Source organism: Lepisosteus oculatus, chromosome 15 (assembly GCF_040954835.1).
Source record: "Lepisosteus oculatus isolate fLepOcu1 chromosome 15, fLepOcu1.hap2, whole genome shotgun sequence".
Classification (NCBI taxonomy): Eukaryota; Metazoa; Chordata; class Actinopteri; order Semionotiformes; family Lepisosteidae; genus Lepisosteus; species Lepisosteus oculatus.
Window position 1 is genome coordinate 21,379,763 of NC_090710.1, and position 15,616 is coordinate 21,395,378.

The 15,616-nt window shown below is 39.3% G+C and overlaps 1 protein-coding gene across 7 annotated transcripts in view; it reads left to right on the plus strand.

Annotated features, from left to right (window-relative positions):
- The window catches only part of sytl5 (synaptotagmin-like 5), an 89,685-nt gene that overhangs the window by 59,432 nt on the left and 14,637 nt on the right, over window positions 1-15,616 (plus strand). For all 7 annotated transcript variants that reach the window (XM_069178939.1, XM_015364157.2, XM_015364156.2 and 4 more), the window contains 5 exons: window positions 1,503-1,964; window positions 7,315-7,527; window positions 8,952-9,067; window positions 10,142-10,241; window positions 12,649-12,798. In XM_069178939.1, the coding sequence (XP_069035040.1) occupies window positions 1,846-1,964; window positions 7,315-7,527; window positions 8,952-9,067; window positions 10,142-10,241; window positions 12,649-12,798 (698 nt within the window). In that variant the 5' untranslated portion in view covers window positions 1,503-1,845. The remainder of the gene's footprint in view (window positions 1-1,502; window positions 1,965-7,314; window positions 7,528-8,951; window positions 9,068-10,141; window positions 10,242-12,648; window positions 12,799-15,616) is intronic.

A 15,616-nucleotide genomic window follows, 5' to 3' on the forward strand; every position in this document is an offset into this window, starting at 1 on the left:
CAATTTCCCACGAGTAGGGCAGAACTGTTATGTTCTGATCTCACAAGACAGCTGTTGTTACACAAGCAGTTTGAGGACTTGCATTGTCCTGCTGGACTGTTTTCATAGCAGGATGAGCTCACAAGAAGCCCAGAAAGTGAAGTCCAAGGACGTGATCAATCTAGTAATTTTGCCACCGGACACCATAAGTGGAATTCTTAACAGTCCTGCCCAGTCTATCACATCTGGACTTCCCCATTGGGTGGTCTGTTGTAATGTACATGACTACTGTACATGCTGCATGTCTGCACCACTCTCCCTGACAGCTTGACAGTTATCAGGTTAAATAACCTCATTACTTGTGCCCAATAACTCTCTGAACAATGAGGTGATTCATTGTTTGTGCATAACATCTTGCAGAAGAGTCCAAACCAAGTGTATCACAGTCAGTCAGGAATGAGCAATTAATCAAAATGCCCAGCTATTGGCAAAACAGGAATGGACACTGGGGGGACCATTTCAGGGAACATGTCAGGGCTGTGAGGATCAAAGATCTCTCCAAACCCAGAGTTTCCCATTTCACCGCTAATGGCCACGATCACACTGACCTCTCTGTCTGCGTCCTCATAGTGGGGTTTCGGAACTCCTATTGCAGAAAGACACCCGAAACCAAAATTATCCTGAAACTAGGATCACACCTTCCCCCTTCTCTTAATGACAGACTCGTCTCCTTCTAATCCTTCCCATCCTTTATCAGCTGCAGGTTCCCACTCTCCCTCACACCCGAAGAAGGCTCAGCAGCCGAAATGTTGTGTCTCTTGTCTTTTCAGCATGGAATAAACCTTTACCTGTTTCTTAGTGTTTCTTAGTAATCATATATGTCTACCTAAGCTAAAAGATTAAATTAATGATGTCAAGATTTTTGATGCATTTAATGATGACTGTTCTTCTCTGTTCCATCTCAAGTAGAATGAAATCCTGAATGAGTTTTTTTCATCAATCAATGGAGCTAGGTCATAAATAGAACTTGCCTGAGAAACACATTGCCGTTGGAAATAAACATATTTTTTTAGAGGAACTTGCCTGCCCATTCAAATGTCATTCTGTAATGAGCTTATTAACATTCCAATTTTAAACATTAGTCAAGGGTTTTGATGATATTTATAATCCAAAATAATTCAAACTCCTTTCATCAGTGTTCAAAATAAGTACAGGAAGCAGCCTTTTATGTGCATCAGAGGAAAAGCATAATTTACTGCACAGGGCTTCCTATTAATGCTATACTTATATCTGAATGACATTTGTTCATCACAATATTCATTGGAACAAAGGTGATATGCTAAGTTCATTTAACATACATCTGTGTACAGAACAGACAAAGAAATAATACATATAAATTAAATTCCATATTGATACATTACATATTTATTGTTATTCCTTATTGTTCAGGTAGCTTGGCTGATCCATGTTGGGCAGAATAGCCACATAGAGCAGTGTTATTAAATTGTTTCTGTTTATTCCAGTGCCCATATGATTGAAGACACTTCACTTAAGTCATCTGAGGGACACAAAAGGAGTTCTTAGGATGATGCCAATCCACACTTTGAGCACAAGGGACAGCAAGCAAAGCCAAAGACTAGATGGAAGTTCATTGACCTGGAACATGTCTGTACTCTAACTGGGCACCTTTAACCAATGTCATCTGCAAAGACGCCACAGTGGAATACCTTGTCTACCTGGGATATGTGTACAAATCATTTCATGACATTCTGCACTTGACAGCTTGCTTCGTCCTTTCTGGTTAATCCTGTTGCTCTGTGACTTCTGGTCTTGATCCCTGCCCCTTGGGCTAACCTTGAAAGGGAGATGGAGAAAACCACCGAGATCATTAATGTCTCCTTCCTTCTTAAAGATGAGAGAGAGTCGATTCTTAGTGTTCTTCAAAAGGACGAAAAGCTAAGGAAACGCGAGGAGAAACGGATAAGGTAAGACCTTTCTTAACTTTCAGTCTAGACTAATTTAGGCCAAATTAAATCCAAACTGATGACCTGTCCACTTTCTATTTAAGTATTTAAAACTTTGGGTAGAAGCAAAAGTCCTGAGGCAAACAAAAAAGCTGCCTAAAACTACCAGGTATGGCAGCTGCAATTGGCAGTAGGGCTTTGCATTAGTCTTAAGGCAGTAAAATAGCAAATTATTTCCTTTTTCTTACTTTCTACTGATGAATTACAGTATTTACAACAAACATGATTTACATGTTTATTTCATAATAACTTGCTAATGTCTGGGTTTTCATTTGGTTTTGAAGTACAATTTGAGTGACAAAGCATTTAATATAATTTTTTTATGGAGTTTTTAATGAAGTTCGGGAGGAATGAAGGCAGCCGCGCTCATTCGACACAGCTGCTGCAATTCTCACTAATCCTGACGTAAGCAACCGGTCTCCATAAATATCAAACGTCCCCCTCTCCTCTTCCTCGTTCGTTTTCTGCATCCCTCCTCCACCCCCTCTCCACCTTTGCAGCTACCCAATTGGTCGCATGGGGGTCCTATCCTCCCCGTCCAACGGCCGGGAGGTCGGCCCTCAGCCAAGAGGGTTACACCAAATCTCCACATCCCAATAAACAATTCTAATTTCTCCCAAGCTTTCGGCTGCTGTCATTCCTCGTGAAATCTTTTTGAGTGATGTCAGGAAGAACAATGTGATGTCATTTTAGGCTACTGTAGGGCTAGGATTAGCAGAAACATTAAACGTTGACTGCTGTTATACTTCTAGTTGGACATTAAAAGAAAGACACCATTAAATGTGTTTATCCATTAGAACTGTTTTTCTTAGAAAATTTAATCTGTCTCAGTTTTGGGATACAATTACTAAACTTTGCAATACACAATAAAAGCAGCCAAAAGTCTATGAAAACAAAAGTTGTAGATAGGAGCAAATTATCACTTGTCCTAAAGCTGACTTGGGCCCCAAAATCCAGCACTGAGCATAAACATTGTCTAAGGAGTGTGGGAATTCTAACCCTAACCCTAGCTGGGTTTTCAAAGGAGCATTTCCAGAAAATGTCTGTGAAGCGCTCCAGGCATCAGATTTTGAAATGTTCCCCAAACCAAACATATGAGTCTGAAATAATAAAGACATAATAAAGCTCTTTGAAATTTAATATCTTCAATAATCTATCATCTTTACATACATTTTCAGCCACATGAAAAACACTGGTAAAATGGCATTTAAAAGAGGATCTATTTTAGGCTACTGTAGGATTAGGGTTAGCAGAAACATTTAGCATTGACTGCAGTTATACTGTACTTCTCTTTAGTCATTAAAAGACAAAAATTAAAGTGTTTATCAATAAGAACTGTTTTTCTTACAGTTTTTGATCTACCTCATTTTTGGGTACAGTATCTGCTTGGATTGGCACCCTGTCCACAGCGTGTTTGGTCTTTATCTTGTCATTTATCATATAAGCCTGCCTTACAAGCTTTTTATTGATATTTTACTTTATGGCGTACCCTGCCTCGTACCCGTTACTTTCCGAGAGAGGCTCTGGCTGCCTTGTGGCCCTGCATTAGAAGAAGCTGTTAAAAACTGGGTGGAGGGAAGAGGCGGCACTGTGACAGTTTTAGCATTACTGCCTCAGATTTTCAGTCACACTCATCTGTCCATAATAGGGCTATATTTAAGGTGTAATAATATTTGAGGGCTGCATGATGGCATTCTGGTTAGCATTGCTGCCTTGCAACACTGGGGCCCTGGGTTCAGTTCCTGGGATGTGATATGGGTGAAGTTTGCATGGGTTTCTTGTGGGTGTTCCAGTTTCCTCCCACAGTCCAAAAACTTGCTGCTGGGTTAATTGGTTTCTGGGAGAATTGGCTCTTGTTGTGAGTGTGTGCATTTCTGTGTTTGTTTCTGCCCTGCAACGGACTGGTGCCCTGTTAAGGATGTCAGGATGTACCCTGCCTATTGCCAGTTGCTTGCAGGGATAGGCTTTCTGAATTGGAAGAAGCAGTAGGAAATTGGATAAAGGGATATAAGCTGTATTATTTAAAAAACGCAATATTTCAAGCAAGCTTCCAGAAAGCTTTGTTTAAAATAGCTTAACAAATGACCTCTTAATTGCCACTTTACAACCTGGCTCACATAAAACTTCTGTAGGAATCATTTATTGTCCACAGGACGTCTGTGTTCTTTGTAGTCTAATAGCCAGACTGTATGATTCATTGAGCTAATGTACTGATTAAAGGAAACATTTTCTTGAGTTAATAACACAAACCTATTTAACTCACTCCTGAGGCATGCAGGAACCAATCAAGATTACCACTAAAACACTATTGCCTTTTATGACCCATAATCACATCATTTCATGTAGAGACATTAGATCTAATTCTTTACTTCTCTGAGAGCATAAACTGGAATTATTTCCTAATTTAGGGACATATTTCTGTGAATTAAAATATATTTGTTAATTTCATTACAAAATAAATGGTAAAACTACATACTGTATACTACAAAAATGACTGAGAATGCTATACTGATTAAAGTGCAATATTAAAATCCAGTAATGGCTATTATTATTACAGTACTGTATAATGCACCCAATGGAGAGTATTTTGTATGCTTTACTTTGTGGTAGAACATCTTAACAAAATGGTTTATAGAAATACACAGTATACATTAAAGAACACTTGCTCTCTGGTGGCAGATATCTGAAGCTGAGATATTTAGCAATGTAGCTGTGAGACATTTACAGTTAAGAGAATAAACTTCAGTATGTGCACAATCCATTTGCACCAGGTTTGTATGCTGTATATACAGTAATGAAATATTGAAGCAATCCATACTCCCGTAACCCTTTGGATTGGTTCCTGTTCTCAGTTTAAGTGCGCTTCAAAGTACGGTAGTTTCTACTTGTGTCCTGTGGTTCAGGTCTCATAAATTACAGATTGAGCTGGCTTGCAGGCCTTTGAGCTCTCCAAAGCTCTTACCATTGTTTCACACTGCAGCAGGTTAGACCTATGAAGTACTCAACTCCACCCCCAGATGTAAAGTTCTTCCTTTCAATTTCTACAGAAAGTAAATTAATATTTACTGCTGAGGCATCGCTTCTGACATCCAGTCAAAGGGGGACATAGCCAAGACACTTCACAACTGACAATTACTCCCAAATGAAGAAACACCACATTGATCAGTAAATAGAATCAGCCATTGCTGAACAACTTAGAAATAAAGTAAGAATTTACTTAACAATACAGAATAATGCTGTCTATACTTGCCTAAGTGCATTTAGGCTTTACTCAACAGATTATACTTATGTTCTTCATTGAGTTGCATTGCAATTCTGTACTTTGTATATTCTAATTATTTTTTGGCACCAAGAACATCAGAATGAGGCTAATTATAAAAACAACCACAGGTTAAATCACAACAGAGAGGGCAAAATAAGGTAATGCAGGGTATAGTTATTTGTTTTAAAAACCCAGGCACGTAAACCTTTAATTACATTAAATTCTGTCACTCTTTACACTACAGTGTAGGTGGTTGTAAGGGTTCAGATGTGATTTAAATTCAGTATAGTACATAAATGTCAGCAACCGATAAACAACCTGCTGGCTTTTTCTACTCACAAACTTTCACATTAATGTAAATCTTGTTTAATGTCGATATAATTCCAGTTAAATATACAGTCATTATTTTATGCCAAAAAGTAGGACTTTTACTGTATAATGTGCCTTTTGTGATAAGACACGCTTGAACTCTCTTTACTGCCAGCATGTTTCATGGATGTAATTCTTTGACAGCTCTCTGCTCATTTCAGAAGCAGTGACTGCAGGCCTCTGTAAGTCGCTATGACACTTTCATCTTCAGTCTTGGAAGGGAATAGGTTTAGGATGAGGTGGCTTATAAAGGCAGCAGGGCATCAGTCAGATTTTGTATGATTGAAGGGTAATTGCTTTGCTGGGCCAGAGGTTTAATATGATAATGCCCAGCATCCTCTGTTAAACCTCTGAACTATCTCAGCTAGATCATCATCAAGCTCAATCCCATCAAACACTCATTACTCATCAATCCTGGAATAGGAGAAGGAAATTGGCCATAAATCAGTACATGATAAAAATCATATGCTGATACTCAGAAATGTTCTTCACTACAGCATCACTGGGACAGGAGAACACTCACTAGGGGTGCTATCTGAAAAGCATCTGATATAAGTTTAGCTGTAAAACATCTGATGCTTTTGACATGCATGTCGACAAGCTTTGCTGCTGCTCTGGAATCAGTCTAGAATATGCCAATTAGATATATGCTGGGGCTTAAGGGAATGTCCTACAACACTGACATACTGAGGGAACTGAACCTTCAGTCTTCAACAGAGAAGATTGTGAGGGGACCTGCTAAAAATCCTCAAGGACATCGACAAAGTCAACCCAGCGTACCGTATTTCTTCAGAATGAATAGTGAAACACAAACCAGAGGACAAAAATAAGAGTATGGAACAAACTAACCTGCCATGGCTTTTTTCAAGAAAAGTTTGGATGAGATCCTTGGATCAATTACCTACCTTTAAGATGACCTTTAAGAACATATTGTAAGTTTGTAAAGAAGAGGACGCCATTCAGCCCATTTAGGTTGTTTAGTTGGTAGCAGGTAATTGATGTTGGGACCTCATCATGTCATTTTTTTAAGAACTCAGTATATTGTTTTCAACATATGCGAGTAGCATCTTATAGACTCCGACAACTGTTTAGCTAAACAAATTTTTGTTATTAAGGATTTTCATCAGGATTTTCTATACAGGAGAGCATAATAGGCATTTTTATTATTTCACCAAAAGATGGAATGCTCCCGCTTATGGCACTTAGTTATGAAAACCTGAAAGAGTTACTAAAGGCTCTTTGATAAATGAAATATGCAGATAACATCTCCAAGATGGAAGAGTGCCATGTTCTCATCTCTTACATAATTACTGGTTTAATTGCAAAATACAGCTAAATCCCTTATTTTTCTGCATTTGTTATTTTGCTTTGGATTCCTCAGTGCCCATCAGTCAGTGACTGACCTCACACAGGGACCCCCATCAACCTCATTTTCACAGCCAAGATGTTGGCTCTCAGACATGGAGTCTGAATATCTGTAAGCTAACATGCAGATGATCTACTTGCGATACTGAGTGGAGAACCTCTGGACTTAAACATCTTAAGAACCTTTCACTGATATACACAATCACAGAAACACACCAGTACCGTAAATACAAGCAATAAATAATGCTATGAAGAGAATAAAACTGAGCTGAAGTGTGTCCTAGTCAAGGGCTCCTTCTCTGTTTTGTCCCCCAGGAAGCTAAAGAACGAGCTGCTGGAAATTCGCAGGAAGGGCTCCCGGAAACACCAGGATCAGAGCGACCGGGTCTGTGTCCGCTGTCAGAGGGCCCTGGGCCTGATCTTCCACCGAGGGGAGCTGTGCGAGGAATGCAAGGAGCGGGTGTGCAATGAGTGCCGTGTAGTACAGTCGGACAACAGCTGGAAGTGCATCGTCTGTGCCAAGATCTCGTGAGTCTTTTCGGACTCTGCCTTTCTGTTCTGCAGAGCTAGCATAGTTTTACAGCATTTTGAAGATCAGGGGCATTGAAATACCTGTTTCTACAATGATTTCCCTATACTGACTTATACCCCAAAGCTACACCATTTCATTATATTACTGGTTTCTTTCACTGCAAATAGTCTTTCCCTTTCTCGGCCTTCCTCAATAGCTAAACACGGAAACTCCAGAGTTTCTGAATTTTAAAGTTTTCTAAACAAAAAATCCAACTTTGTTAAAGAAAACATAACATTTGTTTTGGGGGGTTTACAACTCTAATGTGCAAAACAAGTGAAAAGGCATGTCACAAACCTGAAATGGCTTCATGGTTTAATTTAGGAGTAAGTAAGCTCTGGGTTAGTTTCACACCATCCGAATACATCCTCTTTAAAAAATGTATGTTGTGTAAGTGAAAACTCATTTTTCAAAATGTTAAAAATTAAAGGTGGTTTTATGTGTGCTATTAACATATTGATGCAAAGTTTTATACAGCACCTTGAAAGGAAGTTTTAGATTAAATACTGTATCTCAGTAATATATTATCACGACAGCAGACCAATTTTATATGAATAATACAAGAGCCCTTCGATGACTCAGTCCCATTCAATAAAGATTATTTTTCATATACTCAAAATTGCTTGTTCTTTTTACGCCCATAACATTTGCTGCAGTCTTCCATTGTGTTACACAAAATAAGTGTGAAACTCTTTGAATAGTAGGCCTGGCAACTAAACAATACTGCAACAATAACAGAGAGTTACTTTGTGTCTCAGAAATTATATGCTCTGCATATCTTTGACTGTCTTGAAGATGTGTTGCTATAAACAAACCTTAAGATTCCACTACAGCATCTACTACTCTGTCAGGTTTTCTCTTATAGTTAACTTTTTCATGGTCAGAACCATCAGTTATATTACAGTAGGGCATAATAACATTTCAGTAAAGAACTACCAAATAAAATTGAGTACATGAAACTATTTAACAATTGACCTTCAGGCCAAAGGCCTTATTCAATGATGCCTTAAAGTTTGCATGTTTACCAGAAGCTTAGAAACATCACCAGAAGTCAGGATGAGACTGTTACTGTATGTGTTAAACAAAGTTGAACTTGCCTTTGTACCAAGTGTGTTGAAAGAATATAGGTCTGCCACATCAGTGTCCATTTAAGTGCTTGTTCCACATACTATGCAACTGGAAAATAAAAATTGTTTCTGTCTTTTCTACATTTTAATGTTTATGTACTGTATAATGAATGTTAGCGGCAGTCTGTGTTGAAGTCATAGTTGAAAATTGCTCCAAGACGCCATTTTCAGAATGTATCAGCAACGGTCCAAGCAATTCACAACCCTTTGAGAACAGCAAATCTTCTCTACAGCAATTTCTCTTCCATCGGCAGGCATCTGAAAGTTGTGACTGGGGAGTGGTTCTTCGAAGAGCGATCAAAACGATTCTCACAGGGAAACGTCCTGGGCTGTGACTTAATTAAACAGTCCATCTTGCACTCCCCCTCAGGTGAGCCTTAGAGACAAATCAGAGAAGACTTAAGACAAAGTCTTTTGTAACACATTTTTAGATTAAGCAGAATGTCCTTAAACTACATTACTCTTAAGCTCAGAGCAAAAGAGCCCGGCTCAGCAGACTGATATGCATTTTACTCAGAAAAACAGAGCAAATTAATGAAAGGACAGAAGTCCAAAAGTAATGAAAATAAAATAAATGGACTCCATGCAACTTTTTAAAAATGCAAAAATACATACATTTATAAAGAACCTTTCTGTATAAAATACTCAGCAATCAGTATTTACTTCAATGCATGATGGTAGTACAAAGTACAAAAGTACAAGCTTTCTAGACTAGTCTTTTGTGAGGTTGTTTAATATAATGCATTATACATTCGGTTATTTAGATACAATACCTCAGCTTGTTTTGCATAGGTCCATTTTTAGCATCTTTTCTTCAGTGTCCTGAATAGTATATTATAATAATATACTGTATATAATAGTATCTTCAGAGCCCTGAATAGTATATTAATAGCCTGTTTTTCAGATGGTGTTGGGAATTGGAAAAGTCTGTTTAAGTATGCAGAGAACCGCTGTAGGCACTGTTTAATGAGCCGATGCCCTCTTGACAGTGGCTTCAACTAGCTTTAATAGAGGGAGAGAGTCTGGAATCAGACTCCCCACACACATCCGAAGCCAGCATGTGAGAGAGTGGAGATTGAGCATTGCACTGCATGCAGAAGAGAGCTAAAGGAGAGATTCCGGATACCAAGAAATGAAATGTACATTTTAATTTATTAAAAAGAGCATGTAGTGGTTTGATTTCTTTTCCTTTGCTTGTTTTGACTGTGAAAAGGTGGTGTACTGTCCAATTTATATGCTACATACGGCATTGTTCTTTTTGCAATTGTCTGAAAAACACAATTGGAAATGTAAACAGATATGTGTAACTTATTTAACTTTAGATTTATTTAGATATAGATTTATTTTGTTTTTCTGATAACGATAGTAAGGTTGTAGATTATAGTTTCAATGTACTGATGAAACAGACCTTCACGTACTGTGCTGGTGCTTATGTGTGTTTCAGGAGACAATAAAACTGACCAAACACTGCAAGAAAGACCTGATACGCCCATGTCAGGCCGGAGTGCCACCAGAAATGTATTAGATGCACCAAAAAAGAAAGGGTAAGCATTATTTATTACTGTATATGTACAATATACAATACATTGGAAATACAGCACACATTATCCCCAGCCACTTACATTTTATTTTCTGTTTACCAAATTATGCAACCAAATTATATTTTTAAAGGTGTAAAAATATCATTAGGAAGGTTAATAAGCTAAATGATTTTATTACAGTTCAGGTTCTGTTGTATTTTTATCTTTTTACTGAAATTAATGTTCAATTTGATGAGTTGTACGCTGAATAAAATGTCACTGGTATCGTGTGTAAGGTGAGTGATGTGCCCAGTGATGTAACCCCCAAGGCACTGCAGGTTCAACTGAATTCACCCATGCTGTTTATCTGGCCTTTTGGCGTAGTTGACGTCTGCACCATATAGCTCAGTGCTGGGAGATGCATCTGAGAGACAGAGACTGAATCCCAGCTGGGAATGAGCCACGCACGCTCCAGTTCCTTCCTGTGTTGGACTGGCAGATGAATAAAAAAGTTTTATTTCTGAGATTATGTTTGGGTTCCAGAGTCAGCTGTAAATCAGAATGATCTGGTGATCTTCATACTGTATGGTAAGAGAGGTTGCAGGTAAGGTGTAATGAATTATGATCCCCAATGGACTCTGAACCTGCCTTATTGCTTCAGGCAGACTGTACAACATGTCCTGATTGTTCCTAGGTTATTTAGAGCCCACACTCACCTCTGTCACCTGTTAGTGCAAGCTTTATATGAATCAGATTTGTGAAATTCTGAAGACACTAATGATACAGAAGTCACTTCTTAAAGTAAACATAGCTTGGCGATTTCTCTTGAAACCACACTGAGTTTGGCATGTAGCTACTTTCCAGAGGCCTGTTCATACAAAATGATTTATTTTATACTGTTTGTTTAGTTTCACAAACATACAGTATACAAACATATACAGGTAACTGTCAAAATAAAGGGAACACTTGAGAAAAAAAACAAATAAAAATATATTGAAATCAGGTGCTACCACACAGGGAACTTACTGAGTTAATTAAGCAATTAACATCCCATCATGCTTCAAATGAAAGTGAATCATGAATCATTTCACATGTGTTTTATATGAAAATGCTGGGGACGCCTGGTTGTCCATTGTTTTGGATATCATGACTAGAAGAAGGAACTCGGTGACTTTGCTGGGGCACTTTGGCAGGAGCTTCAGTGACAAAGACTGCTCAACTTGCTGAAGTTTCTATGAGGATCTGTGGCTAAGGTGTTGGAATAGAGGTCTGAGGGAAAGACATCATCAACTAGGGGCAACTGTGGACAACAGTGCATCCCCCTTGACTGTGATGCCCGTGCATTGGTTTGAGATGCAAGGCAAAGCAAATGATTTACTCTGAGTCAGTTGACTGCAAAAATCTAAAAGTGTGAGCAGGCAGTTTCATTCAGAACTTCTCAGAGAGGGATACTGTGGTGGGGTTGCAGTGCATAAACCCCCTATTACACCTAAAAATGCACTTTTTGGAGGTAAAGTGGTGCAAAGATCGCAGGAATTGGTCTACTTCCAGCAGTGAAAAAAAAGTCATGTAGTCAGATGACTCATTCTTCACCCTGCTCTTAACAAGTTGGCTTACATTTGTGGTGCACACCAAAAGAAGCCTACAGGCTCGAGTGCTTGTTTCCCACTGTGAGGGGCTCTGTTTGTGCTGTAAAGCTGTGGGGTGCATTTTCCACGGTTTAGGCCCACTCAACTCCTTCGATGGCATGGTAAATGCCAGTAAGTACTCGCTTTCAGAGTGATCACGTTGAACCTACGGTGACGTGTTTCATTTCTGATGGAAGTTGAATCTTTCTGGATGACGATGCCCCCATTCACACGGCACCAGTGGTAACTGAATGGTTTGATGAGCATGAAAACAATATAAACCATGCCATGGCCTCCCCAATCACCAGATCTTAACCCAACTATACACTTATGGGAGACTCTGGAGAAGCACCTAAGACAGAGTTTTCCACCACCATCAACAAAACACCAAATGATGCCTCATGCTTCCAGTCGAGTTCCAGACACTTGCAGAATCTATTCCAAGACACACCGAAGCTGTTCTAGTGGCTTGTGATGGCCCAGCACCCCATTAAGACATTTTATGCTGGTGTTTCCTTTGTTTGGGCAGTTACCTGCTGAATTACAGTTTTCTACCATATAGAATGAGACACAATTTAATTCATCAAACCTTAAAAAGAAAAAAGGAAAGAATACAGTACCTACTGTTTAACTGAACATTAGTCAAAGCACTTTAGCCAAAACACAAAACATGTTGTTTTGACAAGAGTCCTTTTAGCCACAAAACACAGCCGTACCACTTCGTATTGAGTGTTGTGTGTGTACGTTATAATCATAAGCATGCAGAGATGAGCAGATGGTCTTCCTTTGTGCCCCTGATGCAGACTCAGGCTGGAGAAGCGAGGTAACAGGCCGCTGCTCAAAGCTGAGAATGGTGTGGATTTCCGGGCTGAAGACTCCCGGAGCATAGGCTCAGCCTCGGACCTGGACGCACACAGCGTTCGCAGTGGCCGCTCTACACCTCGATCTAACAGGTCGGGCACAGCGGCACGAGGGGTTTCTCTGTCATCCTGCACGTACCTTAGAGATGAAATATTCAGTGCCTTGCGAAAGTATTCGGCCCCCTTGAACTTTTCAACCTTTTGCCACATTTTAGGCTTCAAACATAAAGATATACATTTTATATTTTATGTGAAGAATCACCAACAAGTGGGACACAATTGTGAAGTGGAACGAAATCTATTGGATTTTTGAAACTTTTTTAACTAATAAAAAAATGAAAAGTGGGGCGTGCAAAATTATTCGGCCCCTTTACTTTCAGTGCAGCAAACTCACTCCAGAAGTTCAGCGAGGATCTCTGAATGATCCAATGTTGTCCTAAATGACTGATGGTGATAAATAGAATCCACCTGTGTGTAATCAAGTCTCTGTATAAATGCACCTGCTCTGTGATAGTCTCAAGGTTCTGTTGAAAGCGCAGAGAGCATCATGAAGACCAAGGAACACACCAGGCAGGTCCGTAATACTGTTGTGGAGAAGTTTAAAGCCGGATTTGGATACAAAAAGATTTCCCAAGCTTCAAACATCCCAAGGAGCACTGTGCAAGCGATCATCTTGAAATGGAAGGAGTATCAGACCACTGCAAATCTACCAAGACCTGGGCGTCCCTCTAAACTTTCAGCTCAGACAAGGAGAAGACTGATCAGAGATGCAGCCAAGAGGCCCATGATCACTCTGGATGAACTGCAGAGAACTACATCTGAGGTGGGAGAGTCTGTCCATAGGACAACAATCAGTCTTACACTGCACAAATCTGGCCTTTATGGAAGAGTGGCAAGAAGAAAGCCATTTCTCAAAGATATCCATAAAAAGTCTCGTCTAAAGTTTGCCACAAGCCACCTGGGAGACACCCCAAACATGTGGAAGAAGGTGCTCTGGTCAGATGAAACCAAAATCGAACTTTTTGGCCACAATGCAAAACGATATGTTTGGCGTAAAAGCAACACAGCTCATCACCCTCAACACACCATCCCCACTGTCAAACATGGTGGTGGCAGCATCATGGTTTGGGCCTGCTTTTCTTCAGCAGGGACAGGGAAGATGGTTAAAATTGAGGGGAAGATGGATGCAGCCAAATACAGGACCATTCTGGATGAAAACCTGTTGGAGTCTGCAAAAGACCTGAAACTGGGACGGAGATTTATCTTCCAACAAGACAATGATCCCAAACATACAGCAAAATCTACAAAGGAATGGTTCACAAATAAACGTATCCAGGTGTTTGAATGGCCAAGTCAAAGTCCAGACCTGAATCCAATCGAGAATCTGTGGAAAGAGCTGAAAACTGCTGTTCACAAACGCTCTCCATCCAACCTCACTGAGCTCGAGCTGTTTTGCAAGGAAGAATGGGCAAGAATTTCAGTCTCTCGATGTGCAAAACTGATAGAGACATACCCCAAGCGACTTGCAGCTGTAATCGCAGCAAAAGGTGGCTCTACAAAGTATTAACGCAAGGGGGCCGAATAATTTTGCACGCCCCACTTTTCATTTTTTTATTAGTTAAAAAAGTTTCAAAAATCCAATAGATTTCGTTCCACTTCACAATTGTGTCCCACTTGTTGGTGATTCTTCACATAAAATAAAAAAATTATATCTTTATGTTTGAAGCCTGAAATGTGGCAAAAGGTTGAAAAGTTCAAGGGGGCCGAATACTTTCGCAAGGCACTGTACTCCCACAGCTGGGTAACATTAGTACATCAACATCCTGAACCAGATTCATAGCAGTGATCATACATGTTAAACCAATCACTTATTACTTTTTAACCAAGTAATGAGGATACTGGTCAGGTGCTTTATTTGTATTGTGTTCATTTCCTTATGATCTGGTTTGGTTTAAAAAATACTGAAATGTTGTTTTTCACTGAACATTTGGGAGCAAATATAGAAAAAGCAAGATGATTGTATCTAAAAATGTGAAACATAAGCCACCACTTAAAAACTATCCAGTGCCTCTTCCAAGAAGCTGCACAAAGCTGAAGATGTACTGTAGGTAGAGTAATACAATCAATCATTTGCTCAGATCAATGAGGGTCCTTTCTCTAAACTGAGTATTAGCAGCAAAATAACAAGGAAAGTAGGAATTAGGATTGAACTGATAACATTGCACACGTGCTTCAGCAAGCATTTATTGTGCTGTAATGTTAAAGCCATTTTGTCATTAAGGGTCTCTATGAATAATCAGAGTCCATGAAGTAGTCTCCTTAATTCCTGGTTGAAGTCTGCAGATTAGGAATATTATAGAACACCAACTGGAACTGCAAACCAACACCAAAATCTCAAAACAGGAGTCGGTATTTATGGAAATGACCATACATCATCAAATTGCTGTCATTAGTGGCAATCATCATACAGTATACTGTACACTGTATATACACTGAGCTCTTACAGTGATGGCCCTTAATGCCCTCTTTTATCATGAAGAAAAGGAGCAATGATATGTTATTCGATTTGATATTAATGTGACATGTGCAAAGACATACAGGAGATTGGCTATTGTTTTCTTCTTGATAACAGTGGTAACACTTTTAATCACACTGACAACATAGAAGCATCCACATGCTTGCTTTGTAACAAAGCACTTCAAAATTAAAAATTCATCTAATTGAATGGTTGCTGCAACTAAACTGAATTGCAGTTATGTTAACTTGTACTTAATGGTTCTTGGAATTGGTTTCCTTTGTGTATTGTTCTCGTTTTGTAGGTGGTGAGTAAAATAAATGTTAATTTATCATCCGGGTTTAAACGTTTAACCCTTGCAAACTGGCTTGAGTTCTCATTGAACCTAGGCCAGCA